This window comes from Antechinus flavipes, chromosome 4 (genome assembly GCF_016432865.1).
Source record: "Antechinus flavipes isolate AdamAnt ecotype Samford, QLD, Australia chromosome 4, AdamAnt_v2, whole genome shotgun sequence".
Classification (NCBI taxonomy): domain Eukaryota; kingdom Metazoa; phylum Chordata; class Mammalia; order Dasyuromorphia; family Dasyuridae; genus Antechinus; species Antechinus flavipes.
The window spans coordinates 204,837,460-204,852,325 of NC_067401.1; the positions used below are offsets into that span (position 1 = coordinate 204,837,460).

Sequence of the window (14,866 nt, forward strand, 5' to 3'; positions counted from 1 at the left end):
TTAATATATATCAGTCAGAGACAGAAGAAAGGAAGGGAGGAAAGGAAGGAGGAAAGAAGGAAAGAAGGGAGGAAGGAAATTGGAAACCTCCTTGAGAGTTGCTATACCATGACCATGTGGGGAATTGCTAAATCATCCCTCCCCAATCTGGACAAAGATATGGAGACCAACAGGATCCTCACTCTAGCCAGCTGTAAAGAATATTTTTTAATAAATTTCCTTTGGATATGAAAATCTTGTGTGTGGGTTTCCTTTTCCTCTCCTAGTAAGGATGTTTGGGTTACCACATAACCATTCATTTGGAGAGGCATTTGTTGCCAAAGGAAAGAATTGAACTGAGTAGGAGAAACTGATCATGTCTCCTCATTTTTAAATTCCTCCAACTCAAGGGGCCTCAATTCAATGGGCCTCATTCCAACTGCTTTAATGAGAGGTCTTGATTTATTATATCCTCCTCCAACCCAGACTGTGAGGCAGATTTGAGAGTAAAAATACGGTAATTCAGGAAAGGATATTGTGGCTCTAAAGTGAGAATACTGAGTAATCCACCTCCCAAGGCTGAAATGATGCTCAAAAAAGAAAAGGCAAGCAAATCCTTTTTTTTTTTTTTTTTTTTTTTTGCAAATTTAAGGTGTTTTTTTTCCCTGGCCTACTTCTTAAATCGAACGTACTATCTGTTCCCGAGGTCTCACCATGCCTCAGTCCGAAAAGGACAAATGAAATAAAACAAGAACAAAATCCCAAGTTCGTTTCTTGAGACCATGGCACCTAACAGAACGAAGGGGAAGGTAGCCATTTGTTCCTCATCAGTTTAGTTAATGGTGTATCTGCTATATGGGTCAAAGAGATATTTACCCTTTCTGGACTTCATGAGAAAAAGGGAAGTGTCCCATTTTGAGAGTTTTTAAAAGATGCAGTATGATCCAGCTACTAACCAATAGGAAAAGGCTGCTTCCTCACATGGCAGGGGAACCATGGAATGCCTTCTCTAAGAAGCTGCTTCTTGGTATTTCCCATGAAACTGTTAGGCAATGTGAAGATGCTCCAGACTCTATTACATACAAATATATGTATATAAAATATATGTGTATATGTATATAAATCAATTATGATTTTCCAAAACTAGCTTAGAAGTAATATTATAAATTTGGAGACAGAAGATTTGTATCCAAGTGCTGATTCTGCTACATGGTACCTATGTGGCTGAGGTTAAATGATATTCCCTTCTGGAACCTCAGTTTCTGTTTCCTCACCTGTAAAATGAAAAAATTTAGCTATGGGATGTTTAAAGTTTTTTTCCTAGCATTTGATTCTATGAAAGGGCATTAGAAATAGTGAGGTCCTAATTAGTGCAAATAATGAATTCCCTAAAGTGGCTGCATTAATTTGAATTTCACACAACATTTCCAGTAGACTGGAACCAATTACCACATCTTACATAATTATAGTTTCAAATTGTGTGTATATGAATACATGTGATCACTTCAGGGGATTCATTATTTACACTAATTGAGACCTTGCCATATAGTCCAACCCCCTTATTTTACAGATGAGGAAACTGACCCCAATTTTCCTTTACCCTAGACAACAGGGTGTTAAAAGGATAATATAATTTTGACAATAAGTAACTTCTGTATGAGATTGGCTACTGTATGGATCTCTAGTACTAAGGACAAGAAAGGAGAAGTTGGTCTCCCTGAACTCCCTAGGGAAGAATGAAGGCATTTGGGAGGTGAAAAAAGTACTTTGCAAGATTTTTCTTTTTAAAATAATTTATTTCCCCCCAATAAAATGTAAAAATACTTCAAACTTTTTTTTTTTAATTTGAGTTGAGAGAGTCTCTCTCTCTCCTCTTCCCACTTCCTGAAATGGTAAGCAATCTGATATAGGTTAATACATGTTTGGCCAAATTTTTCTTTGCCGAACAAAATTGAAAATTATGACCAAGGGTTTAAGTTCTGTGCATCTTTAGGTAGAAGATGTTGGGATCTTTTGTCAGGTGACATGTTATGTGTGTATGTGTGTGTGATTCTACAAAAGGAGATAGAATCCTGGTATGCAACTCACAAGGAGGGAAAAAAATCATAGAACTTGAAAGTTGGAACAGAATCTGAACTGACATTTCTTATAAGTGATCATCCAAGTTTCTGCTTGAAGACTATTAAGAAGGGAAATTCTACTATCTATCAAGGCAGCTCATTTGGATTATTCTAATGGTGAGGAACTTTTCTCTGACATTAAGCCTAAAGTCTGCTCCTTTGGAACTTCAAAACACATCTATTCCCTTCTCATTGCTGCTGCTCAATTATATCTCACTGGAAAAAAAAAAAAAAAGAAAACCCCATAGATGTGATTCCATAGACATCATCCATGAGGTTTTCTTTTTCTTTTTTTTTTCAATGTATTCATTTTTTTCCAAATACATGTAAAGATCATTTTCAGTATTCATTTTTATAAAACTTTATGTTCCAAATCTTTCTCCCTTACATCCCTCCTCCATGGAATTGTCTTAGAAAAGATACTGACTTAATTTGTCATTTCCATCTCCAATGTGTCTCCAAACTGAGGTAAATGGGTATTAAATGACTTACCCAGAGTCACACAGACCAAATCTGAAATTGGTTTGAGGCTCCTGGAGTTCACTACCCATTGTACCACTTATCTGTCCCAAAAAACCTTCAATCTATCTACAGCAGTGTAATTATCTTCATTTTATAGTTGGGAAAATTGAGGCAAGAGGTTAAGTGACTTTGGGTCATGTAGTTAGTAAGGGTCTGAGATTGTATTTCAACTCAGGTCTTTCTAACTGTGCTACTCATTAAGACAGTTTCCTATCTGTGGACTTTTTACCTCTCAGACTCCCTCCTACTGTTAATACTTCTTGCTCTTCCCCATTCTCCGTTAGCCAGACTAGATGAGCAATTCCTGAAGATTCCCAAGAATCTTCCAGGGGTCATAAGGTCAAAACTATTTTCATCACAATCCCAACATTTTATTTATCTAATAAAATGTTTCTCAACTAGATAGATGCTTTAAGCCAGCTTTTCTTCACATACTTTAGCTAAAACAATATATTTCAACAGATTGAATGGAGCAGATAAAGAGAATCCAGCTGTCTTCTATTAAGTTAGATATTAAAGAGACCGGCAAAAATATGCAAAACAATGCTAGTCTTTTCATTCTTTTTTGTTTTGATAGTTATTTTTCATACAAATGATGTTAATTTATGAAGAAATATTTTTAAAATGTGTTTTAATGTTTTAAGATGTGTTCTAATGAGATGAATACTGATGACTATAATTTTTGAGTGTAAAGGGTTTTCAGAGATTAAAAAAAAAAGAACCACTGACTTAGATAATCTTGTCCTTTTCCAAGAAGCAACTACCAAAAACTGAGAAAGAGGCCTTTCCAGGAAGACATCTTTTGTTTTCAAAGCATCTAGACCATTTTTTAGATGTTTTTGTCTGCTTGGAACTAGGGATAATTCTTCCTCATCTAGCCAAGACATTCCATGACATGCTACTGGTGACACGTGAGCCACACAGAGTTGCCTGATAAGAGTTTAAGTCATTTAGTATGCCCCAAATTTCTCTCCAGCTATGTGGTACAATGGCTAGAACACTGGGCCTAAAGTTAGGAAGACTGACTCATCTTTCATGAGTTCAAATTCAGCCTGACCCTTATCAGCTATGTGACCCTAGACTAGTCATTTAACTCTGCTTGCCTCAGTTTCTCCATTTGTAAAATGAGCTAGAGAAGGAATGATAAATCACCCCAGTACCTTTGCCAAGAAAATCCTGATTGGAGTCACAAAAAGTCAAACACATGAAAAATGACTGAATAATATCAAATTACTTTTCAGTGGTCCAATAAAATTGCCATGCTTGCCCCACCTTGCCATCTAACACCAGGGAACTACATATAGAGAACCCTCAGGTAAATGTACACCTCTGTACATTTGGACCTCTAAGGTTTTAAATATTTTATTTCTCTCTATAAAAAGTCATCAATATGTTGAGGAGTTATTAGTTCTTTTAAGAGTATCATCTCTGAAAGTACTATGGTCATTTCTTTTAAATTGCAAAAACTTGTCTCTAGGTTAAAAAAAAAATTCTATAACCCCTACCCTTTTAAGGAATGCATCTTCTTAAAGGATCAGTCTGTAAAGCATCTTTATTTGTTACATATGATGTTTATATATAGCTTTGCTTGGTTTCCAACCTCAATGTTAAAAAAAAAAATAAAAATAAACCCATAGCCGTTTAAAAGAATTTTGGCTTGCCTTAACAAAAGCAGAAAAATAACAAGGAACATCTTTAGCAAAATGTAATTATAAAATTCACTAAAAAACACCGTTCTGTTTTGGCTGAAATGCGACATAAAATTCTTTATTTTTTCTTTCTTTAAAAAAACACACACACACAAACACAACACATCACAAAAGGAAATACTATGAATATGTCATACAAAGCGCTTTGGCAATGTACCAAGTATACTGCATGCTGGGGAAATACAGCCGAACACACCAAAGATCATGAAATCAAACTCAAAAATGGCACAAACCTGAATAAATTACATCCAGCAAGGAGAAGGCATGCAAGCGAGCTGTTGAACAGAACATCAGGAAGTAATAACAGGAACCGAACGTAACCACAGCTTTAAAATGTTTTCTTTTTTAATACATTAAACTTTTTTTTTCAAAAATACTCTTCTTTACAATAGAACTCCTAGAAAATATTTACACCCTTCTGCTAATAAAATATAACAGCAGTTAAATATATCTGAAAATAAGATGGGCTTTTTTTTCCATAAAATATATCTGTTAACTTTTTCTGTACAAGCTTTCTCAAAGAGGACTAGATTCACTAGTGAAAACATCTGAGAGTAAACATCAACCTTGTTGAAGACATTAACCGTTAAGTGAAAAGTGTTTGCTTTTTTTGTAAGGGGAAGAAGCCAAAACAAGATAATTGATGCAGGCAGAATATATATATTTTTTCTTAATGAAAAGTAAAAGTAGAAAGGTAAGTGCATTCTTTTAATATGAATTTGATTCTTTTATGTATAAATGATCAGGAAATAACAGATATAGGGAATTGGGCCCATCTGTAAGGGGAGAATTCTTTGGTTATTTAAAGTAAATATTATGTGGAATTAGGTGGTAAGTTAAAATTGTGCCTTCTGAATTTTGTCTCTTTAATGTTGAAAACCTGGGACATCTGGGTCATCCTCTGAGTAGAAGGAATGCACTATCTTTATAAGCTCTGTATGTTTTTAGGTTTGACAGATTTTCAGATCCCAGAGATGCTGTGACTTTGGACCCAGAAGCAGGGCCACCCTTAGAGCCATTCTACTAAACCTGGGGCTCTAATGACCCAGGGACAGACTGGCCTTGGAGGTACCAGTTGGTCCAACCATGACACTCATGACACCATGAAAATCTTGGGTTGAATAGATCTGTAATGGTTTCACAACATGGGGGAGATTGCCAGAAATTCCTCAATACATGTCAAAAAAAAAAAAAGTTCATTTAAAAGATGCATGAAATCTGAGACCTCAAAACCCATCTGAAATGACAATGAATGACATACAACTATACATATTTTAAGCAGAGGGAGAGGGAAACTAGGAAATTCCATTTTTAAAAAAAAAGGACAATTGATTGAAATGAGGCTCATTTATTCATTTGCTTATAATTTTGTCATTATGCTCTGGGGCTTTTGTGCATGAGCCAGGAGTACATACGCCAAGCAGCCTATGTGATGAAAGATACTGGGCTGGCCTTTTCCTGGAGAGATGTTCCCTGTAGAGTGTTGAAAGACCATTATGAAAAGTGGTCAAGCTCTTCCCTTCTGAAATCCCTCACTTCTCCTCTAATCCTATCCAATGGCAAGTCACTGATGGGGACACATCACTTACTAGATCAGCACAAGGAATCAGGATCCTCAGAGACAGAAGATGAAAGAAGATTGGTGGGAAGGAAAAAGGCCTTTAGTCTCCCAAAAGGTTTAAAAAGTCACATGGCATTCACTTTACAGTGGTTTGTCTGTGAGAACACTATTTCCTACCAGATTGGGTCCCAATTGTAGAACCTCCCTAGTTTCCCTAGTGGAAGACTGTCTTAGTTGAAGTGGAAAAGTATCTGAGCTATATAAACTACTTGTAAAAGAATTAAAGATTTATTACTTTCAAGTATGCACAGTAACACTGCTGTCAGGGTCAAGGGAAGGGGGAGCCCAGCTATGTCTTCAGAGAACCCCAAAAATTACTTTAGTACATCATTCATACTAAACATATTCCGGGTCTGAATGCTAGCATATTGTGGCTTAAGGGGTATAGTGGAATCACCATGGACCTTCTTCATTCAACATTTCCCTTGTTTATTGCCAATATTTGGCTTGGCAAACCCCTTCCCCATCCCATATTTAGTGCAGAGGTAAACTTCAGTCTAGCATCTGTGAGTCCAAGCTAAATCCTAATGAGTTTTCACAGTACTTCTAAATGGCACAAGGTCTTGTTTTGGGCTCCCCTGTTGAGTGTGAACAGTGGTACTAAAAGGATTATGAACCTCCTATCAGCTACCTTGTTCTACAAAGAAAAGCCTTGTTCCTAAGACAATTCCTTACCTTAGGAAGTCCACTACTCTCCCTCCCCACAAATGGAAGAACTCCCACCCTGCTATATCAGTATACCTCACTTGTAATAGGCTTGTAGCCTGGGATCCCCTTCACCTCTTCTAATACCATAGTAGCTGTCACTAGTGAGGTCAGGGTCACCAAATGTGGCCCTCTTAACAAGCAGCATTTTAATCCCAAGTGGGCTCCACCCACAGAAGCATCAGCTCTGTTCTCCCACCTGGGGGAATGGTAAACTACTGCCTTATTAAGAACCCTGATGGAGAGAAGCCTGAGAATACATAGCACTTTGATTCCTATAAAGAGAACCACCATTTACAAGAAAGGCAGTGTGAAGATGGACCTTCATTCACATTGGCTCAATTAATCCAAGGATGTGTATGAAGGAACAATGACAGAAAAGGGCCCATTTTGCCCAATTTACTACCACTGCATCTAGTTGCAAGGATGCAATGGGACAATGGAATATAGATTCTCGCATTGCCTGGAGAAGCATGGCCTAAGTCCCCAACCTAAATCTATAGTGCCCTCCAAACACATGAGAAGCTTTGGGTAAAATGTACACTTGATGCCTGAGACTTAAGATCTTACCTATGAAAAACATCTGGGGGAAAAATGGAGATGCAACACCAGATCCACCTTCAGGAGCTGTCAGGAGTGAACTCATGAGAACATAACCCAGATGAAACATTTCTTAAAGATATTTGTGCCAATTATTTATTTCCCTCCCACCCCCCCAAATTTTTTTCTTTTTAAAAAAAAACAGGGAAAAAAATAAAAGATTTTTCTTTTTCTTTTTTTTTTCTGGACCTGAATAAAAGGAACTCCTTTTAAAAACAGGTAGTTTAAATGGCTGAGAATAATGCAGGCAGTCATAGATTCCTGACCATTAAGGATGAATGCCAAGGGCCTGAATTGTCTCTCAGGGACATAGGATTCTTTACAGTTCTGTGTCACCCTGTAAAAGAGTGGTGTCATCATCCAAGAGGAGGTCTGTGTCCACAACTTCAGTCTCTTCAATGACACCTCCCAATTCCTGGACAACATCGTCACCAAGAATGTCGACATCCTCCACGTGTTTTATTAAACCCAGATGGTCCAGAGGAATCAACCCAGCTCCCACTGGCCCAGTAGTCCTCTCAATGGCAGCTGCCATTTCAGCAGCAACTGCAGCTTTCTGGGCTTTTTGCCTCTGCTGCTCTTCCTGTTGTCTATGTGTCTTCATGTGGGCATTACGGCTTTTGATCTTGAAAAATACCCTGTAAGATAAAGGACACAAAGAGAGGTTAATGAGGTTCATGAAAAGATTAGGTTTTTTTCCTAAGGAAGATTCTTTTAAAATAATATTATACTTTATATTTTAACATAATTTTTTTTATTATTAAGGCTTTTTTATTTTCAAAACATATGCATAGATAATTTTCAACATTCACTTTTGCAAAACCTTGTGTCCCAAATTTTTTCCCTCTCTTCTTTCCATCCTCTCTGCTAGCAGCAAATAATCCAATATATTTAACAATTTTTCCCTAAATTTTGAGTTATAAATTCTCTCCCACCCTTCATCCCAACCATTAAGACAAGCAATATATTAATTATACATGAAGTCATACAAAATATATTTGCATATAACAGTTAGGTTATTAAAAAAAAAAAGCAAGAGAAATAAAATAAATGAAAAGAGTATGCTTCAATCTGCATCCAGAGTTCATCAATGCTCTCTCTGGAGTTGGGTAACATTAAAAAAAATTTTTTTTCCCCACAGTTGTTCATTTTTACTGTGTATAATGTTCTCCTGGTTCTGCTTGCTTCACTTTGTACCAGTTCATATACATCTTCCCATTTTTTTCCAAAACTACCCCTGGCTCATAATTTCTAATGACATAATGGTATTCCATCATAGTTGTATACCACAACTTGTCCAGCCATTCTCCAAGCAGAAGAAATTGTGGGAAAAAAACTGCATCTATTATAGGGTCTTAAATCTATCTACAGAAGGGAGGAATGGGACCTCAGAGGCTATCTAGTTCAACCCCCATCTTTTAAAAATGAGAAAAACAAAACTTGTATGATGTAACAGAAAACATACTGATTGGGGAATCAAAGGACATATATATACTAACATCTTCCCTTTGTGATCTTTGGCAAAGCACCTCTCCAGATTTTGGTTTCCTCATCTATAAAGTAAGGAAGCTGGAATATAAACTGGAGATTCAAGAACCAGAGATTGAATTTGAACCTGTGGTCTACTGACTTCAGATCCCATGTTCTTTTTGATATTCCATGTTGCTGGTGTTGTGGGTATGATCAGTGTCTTGTTTTCTCTTTGTTGTGACAGAATAGCCAAAAAGAGTAAGGTAGGGAGTTAATTTAGAAAGACGGTGATATTAAAAGAAGAGGCACCAATAAAACTCTTGAAAAGATTTTTTTTGTTTCTAAAGATTAGATTTTTCCAATATTCAGTACTTGAAGTGTTGCTTTAGAGTCTTGGAAGTTAGAGCTAAAAGGAGGTATATTAGAAATCTAATACTATTCCCTTCACCAAGAAGGAGACAAGTCCAGAGAGGCTCTGTGCATTTCTAGGGACACATGAGTAGTCAATGGAAGAATTGATTCTACAACCCAGAGCTCTTTCTACTTTACCGCAGATGCCTCATGGGATGGAGATGATCTTTAGGGACTTCTTTGTGGTGGTAATGGGGGGAGTGCTTAAAAGGCCCATTATTCTGAGCTCTGAAATATTTCCTTTCCCCTTTCTCCTTCTATTCTCCTCATTATTATGGCGTCTTCTGTCCTTTCTTTCCTTGTAGATAAAGCAATGGACACTATAATAATAGTAGCACGAAAATGTGCTGGCAATCAGGGAAGTGTGGTTAGAGATGTTCAGGGTACATGGTGGTAACAATGTAACATCAAAGACAGTGAAGTTCATGCAACCACTTGAAGGTCGAAAATAAGTTTTTTTGGACAGTGCCACTAAAAACTCCTTTGTCTCCATTTAGAAGGATAAAAAGAGTTAAGAGGAGAAAAAGAAGAGAGAATATTCTAGTCAAGGCCATTATATATCTGCCATTTTAAGAAAAGGGTAAATATGAATACAAAGAAATATGGTGAGATTCAAGGTGCTAATGTGATATCAACAATATCAGAATTATATAGACACTGACTCCATATTTATCTAAAAGATAAAAACAAAGGAAAAAATGAAAGGAGGTCAGACGGAATGCATTTGTCTGTTATCTGTTCATGTGTTTGACTCTACTCTGTTAAATATTAAGAGATCCAGATAAAATTTTATTCCTTATTTTTTGTATGTTTATTTGATTATTTGGTCTTTATTGATGGCAATAGGATGGAGAGAGTTCTAGATTTGATGTCCAGTATCACATTGCTTCTGATAATAGCAATATGACCACATATTCTCTGAGCCTCAGTTTCCTTATTTGTAAGATAGAGAAAATGAAATCCATAGATCCTCCCTCCCAGAATGATCTGGAAGATTCAAATGAGAAAAGAAGGTAAAAGCACTTCGAACACTTTGCAAACTATTGTTTTGAAGCAGACCTGTGATTTTAACAATGTGGGGAAATTTCTCAGTATGGAAATTCCCTCTATGGACACAGATCATTAACTGAGACTATAACTCATCAGAGACCTGCCCAAAGTATTGAAATCTGGACTTTGTGACAGAGCTAGGTCTTCCTGACTTTAAAATGGCTATTCTTTACATGATATTGCCTCTCCATTATTATTATTATTATTAATTATTATGGTTATTGTTGTTATTGTTTTAACTATAATAAATACTTCAAAAAGAAAAGATGACTAGACCCCCAGCTATCAAGACATTTGCTCCTTTTAGAGAAAAAAATAGGCCTCAACTATGAGTCTTTGCCAGTGTACTACAGGCACTCATATTAAGAGTTCTCTTGGACATTCTTTACTTTATCAAAGACAGCTACCACTTTAGATACAGCTCATAATGAAATCCTGTCCCTTATCTTTCAGGCTTTTTTTTTGCTACAGAGATGATGAATTAAATCTGGTCTCTTAAAGTAATAGACTTTATAAAGTAAAGGCCATAGTTAGTCATGAAAGCTAGCATTTACACAGTGCTTTACTGCTTGCAGAACACTTTACAAATATTATTATATCTGATCCTCACAAAAAACTTAAGTAGTAGATGTTATTATTATTATTGTTTAATAGATAAGGAAACCAAGGCAGACATAAGCTTAATGATTTACTGAAGGTCACAGAGCTGGTAGATATTTAAGACTGAATTTGAACTCTGGTCTTATAAACTCTGAGTGCAGTAGATAGAGCACTGGGTTTGAAATCAGGAAGACTCATCTTCATGAGTTCAAATCCAGCCTGAGATACTTACTTGCTATGTGAATCCTGGGCAAGTTGCTTAACTCTGTTTGCCTCAGTTTCCTCATCTGTAAAATGAGCTGAAGAAGGAAATGGCAAACCACTCCAGTATCTTTGCCAACACTCCAAATAGGCTCATAAAGAGTCAGACACAAATGAAAGGATTCAAAAGCAATCTATCTGTCTTTAATTAAATTAGATCATGTGCTATGAGAAAAAGGAAGACCTGTATGTACTGACCCTGACTGGAAAAATATATTGAAGAACAAACAATATGCACAATGACTACAATAACATAAGTGAAAATCGTGTTAATAGAAAGCCAAACTTCTTATTTGTAATGAATAATCTAGGTCTCAGAATGTAATTGATAATTCCTTTTTTTGATAATTCATTTGAATTTGTAATTCATGGGTAACAAAATGTTTCATATGTTCATCCTAACAGTTGATTTTTAATTACTTGTTACAAGGGAGGTGTATTTGTGTAAGGGGATTATATATAGAAGTGAGTGATACGAAAGAAAATGATAAACAACTTTTTTTGACATAAAAAATAATTAAAGAAAGCAGGCTAACTTCATTTATTTGGATAGGATTGCTAGTTGACGGCTCTCCAAAATATGGAATGTTTAGTTGACTTTGATTTTAGCAACTAATTGACAATGCCTCTTGCAAATCTTGTAGAAAACGTGGAGAAATAGCTAGACTCCAGTAAAAGTAGGTGGGATCAGCCAATCAACTGGACTAAAGTGCCATTATTAATGGCAAAGGTTCAACTTAATAGGTGTCTAGTGGAGTACCCCAGTGATGTGAGCTTGAACCTACCTGGTTTACCATTTATATCAATAATTAAGATAAATGCATAGATAGCAGAATGATCAAATCTGTAGATGATACAACCTGGGAAATGAAGCTAACGTACTAAATGACAAAACTGGGATTCAAGAAGATCTTGAAAGACTAAAACATTAGACCAATTTTAAAAAGAAATTTAATGGGTCAAATGTAAAGTTGCACATATTATTTCCAAATTAATAAACTTGACATGGGGTCACAGGGTTAGAAGTTTATGTAAAAAAAAAAATGAAGTTTTTAGAAAACTGTAAGCTTAATGAGTCAAATGAGGGAGATGTCATCAAAGATGCCTTAGGATGTATTAAGTGAGAAGTATACCCTCTGGGACTAGAGAGTTTGGCTACACACTTTATTCTGCTGTGACCACTTTTGTATTCCATATTTTAGGAAAGACCTTGATAAGCTGGAGATTATTTATGGTAGGACAGCAAAGATAATGAAGACCCTGAAACCATACACCACGATTAGCTGAAAGAACTGGGGTATTTGACCACAAGACCAGAAGAATGTGGGAAAGAGAGAACATAAAAATGCTTTCACATATTCAAAGTAATGTCACATGGAAGAAAAGATAGATTTAAACTTTTTAGTCTTATTGGACAGAAGAGCCTTCCTTGGGAGACAGTGGCACCATCCTGACTGTGGAATAAAGAAATTAATAATTTCTACTACATTTATCCCCTTGCCTCTTGACCTCCATAATGCTGCCTTTACCCCCATTTCATTGTCAAGTGCTTTCCTTGAATAGTTATCACAGTACCTATAATATGACCTTTTGCTCATATGATTGGTAACCATGGTTAACTCTCATGAAGTTACATATGATGACCTGAGTAGACATAGATGGATTGGAGTATGAATGAGAAAGAGAAAGCTCAAGTCCTGTTCTGTGATTTTCCTACTCATGCCAAATGTAGAGTCAGTTTTAGCTGCTTTTGACCTTCTGACTAAAGAGGTTCCACTCTTGGAACCAAATCTAAATCATTAAGATTCCTTTACCTTCTAGGGTATACGTAATACCAAATTGCTACCTGGGACCAAGTTTAAAATCCATTTGACCCAAGAACATTATTGTTCTTTTTGGTTTCAACCTCAAGAAGTCAGAGATTAACCTTAAATATACCTATCGCTCTTATCTTATAATGATAATTATATCTTTGAACCAATGTAAAAGCCTTCTGTGGTCTATTTCTATTCTTAAATATCACTGTCTCTTGGGAGTAAAAAATTAATGGGTTTACTTACAAATAAAACACCCTATGCCTTTTCATTTACCCTAAAACTATCTCCTTTGAAACTCTCAAGGTGGGGCCTATAGTGCCAGGGTACTTGGTAAATGTGAATTATACGTTCCCCTTACCTATTATAATGACCAAAGGAGAATATAATGACCTGAAGAAGTGTTGAGATAAGGAAACTCCTCTTTAATGCAGAGGCAGACAAAGGAATGAGCATTTTTACAGCACCTACCATACGCCAACTATCATACTAAGCCTTTTTACAAATATTCCCCATTTGATCCTCACAACAATCCTCACAAAGTAGGTACTAGCTGTTATTATCTCCATTTTATACTGAAGCAAAAAGAGGTTAAATGGCTTTCCTGGATCATGCAGGCATGCATCGGAGCCTAGATTTGAATTCAGGACTTTCTGATCCTACTCTGTATCACATGGGGGTGTGGAATACTGACTATTCTATCAGAGACAGTTTGTATTGGTTGGTTTTGCAGAATTGCTGTTTTAATTTCTTTTTATGAATATTTGTCACATAGGATAGCTTGCTAGGGTATGAAGAAGGAAAGAGGGAGGGTTATATCTAAAGGTGACTGTAAATAAAACAACAAATGGCATCAATAAAAACTATAGAAACAAAATTTAAAGAGAGTATTTGCTGACCTTAAATGTGAGTTTGACTCAGCCTTCCTCTTTCCTGGCTGAAAGCACTTACCTTTGTGGGTTTGTTAGTTTGTTTGGTTGGTTAGGTCTTTTGTGTTTTTTGAGGTAATTAGGGCAAGTGGTTGCCCAGGCCACACACTTAAGTGGTATTAAGTTTCTGAGGCTGGATTTGAACTCAGGACCTCCTGACTCTAAGACTAGTACTCTAGCCACTGTGCCATCTAACTGCCCCACACCCACCTTCTTAACCTAGGGATATACTAAGCAATAATAATGGAATCCAGTACAGTAAGTAGATTCAATCCACTGATCTTGGTCTTACTTACTTTCCACACTCCTTACAGGGGAAGACAGTGGTCGGGTCGGTCTCACCACTCGCTGTGCTGTGAGCTGGTGAGCTCTTCACGGAACAATACCCACTCTGGGCACCTTGTTTCTGTTTTGCAGGGGGAACCGAGCACCGGGCTTTGGCCACCTGGTTTGTTCCACCATGGATGCGGGCATGGCCATTCAGTGCCTGCCGAGAGCTGAACACCTGGATAAGAAAGGGACCGTACATGACATCTAAAGTTCCAAAAGTAATGATGATGATGATAAATAATAGCTAACATTGAAAGGAAATGCAGGATTTCCTAGGAACACTCTTAGATCGGGAAGTACCAAGGTTTTGGACAGAGCTAGAATATTTTCTTTTCTTTTAGTGGGCTGAGAAACCTTTGCTCTCTCCTTTCTCACTTTTTCTCTGAGTCAGGACCTGAGACAGCACCTTAGAAGTCCTAACCCTTTCAGCTCCAAACTTCTGTCCTGGAACCCTATTGACAACACTGTGACTTCCTCTCTTGGCCTATTATTTTATGCTGAACCCCAAACATGTAGACTTTCCATCTTCTCCTAAGGCAAGGAGGTTGTAAGCCATTTATCTTTTAAATTTCTACCTTAAAAGCCTGCTGAACTGATTAGGGGACTGCATCTTACCTGGCCAACATCTTCAGCCAAGCTACCATCAGTGCTTTACTTTATTTCCTATTGCCTGTCCATCTTTCCCCTCTGCCACTATCCCTTGCTTTCAGCTCTAGAATCATGATCAAATTAACCCAGTCATTGC

At 36.8% G+C, this 14,866-nt stretch overlaps 1 protein-coding gene across 1 annotated transcript in view; it reads right to left on the reverse strand.

The window, feature by feature from the left end:
• Positions 1 to 4,355: 4,355 nt before the first annotated feature.
• Positions 4,356 to 14,866, reverse strand: part of TRERF1 (transcriptional regulating factor 1) — a 277,967-nt gene continuing 267,456 nt past the window's right edge. Inside the window, 2 exon segments of the mRNA XM_051996971.1 lie at positions 4,356 to 7,894; positions 14,088 to 14,296. Of these exon segments, the coding sequence (XP_051852931.1) occupies positions 7,576 to 7,894; positions 14,088 to 14,296 (528 nt within the window). The 3' untranslated portion in view covers positions 4,356 to 7,575.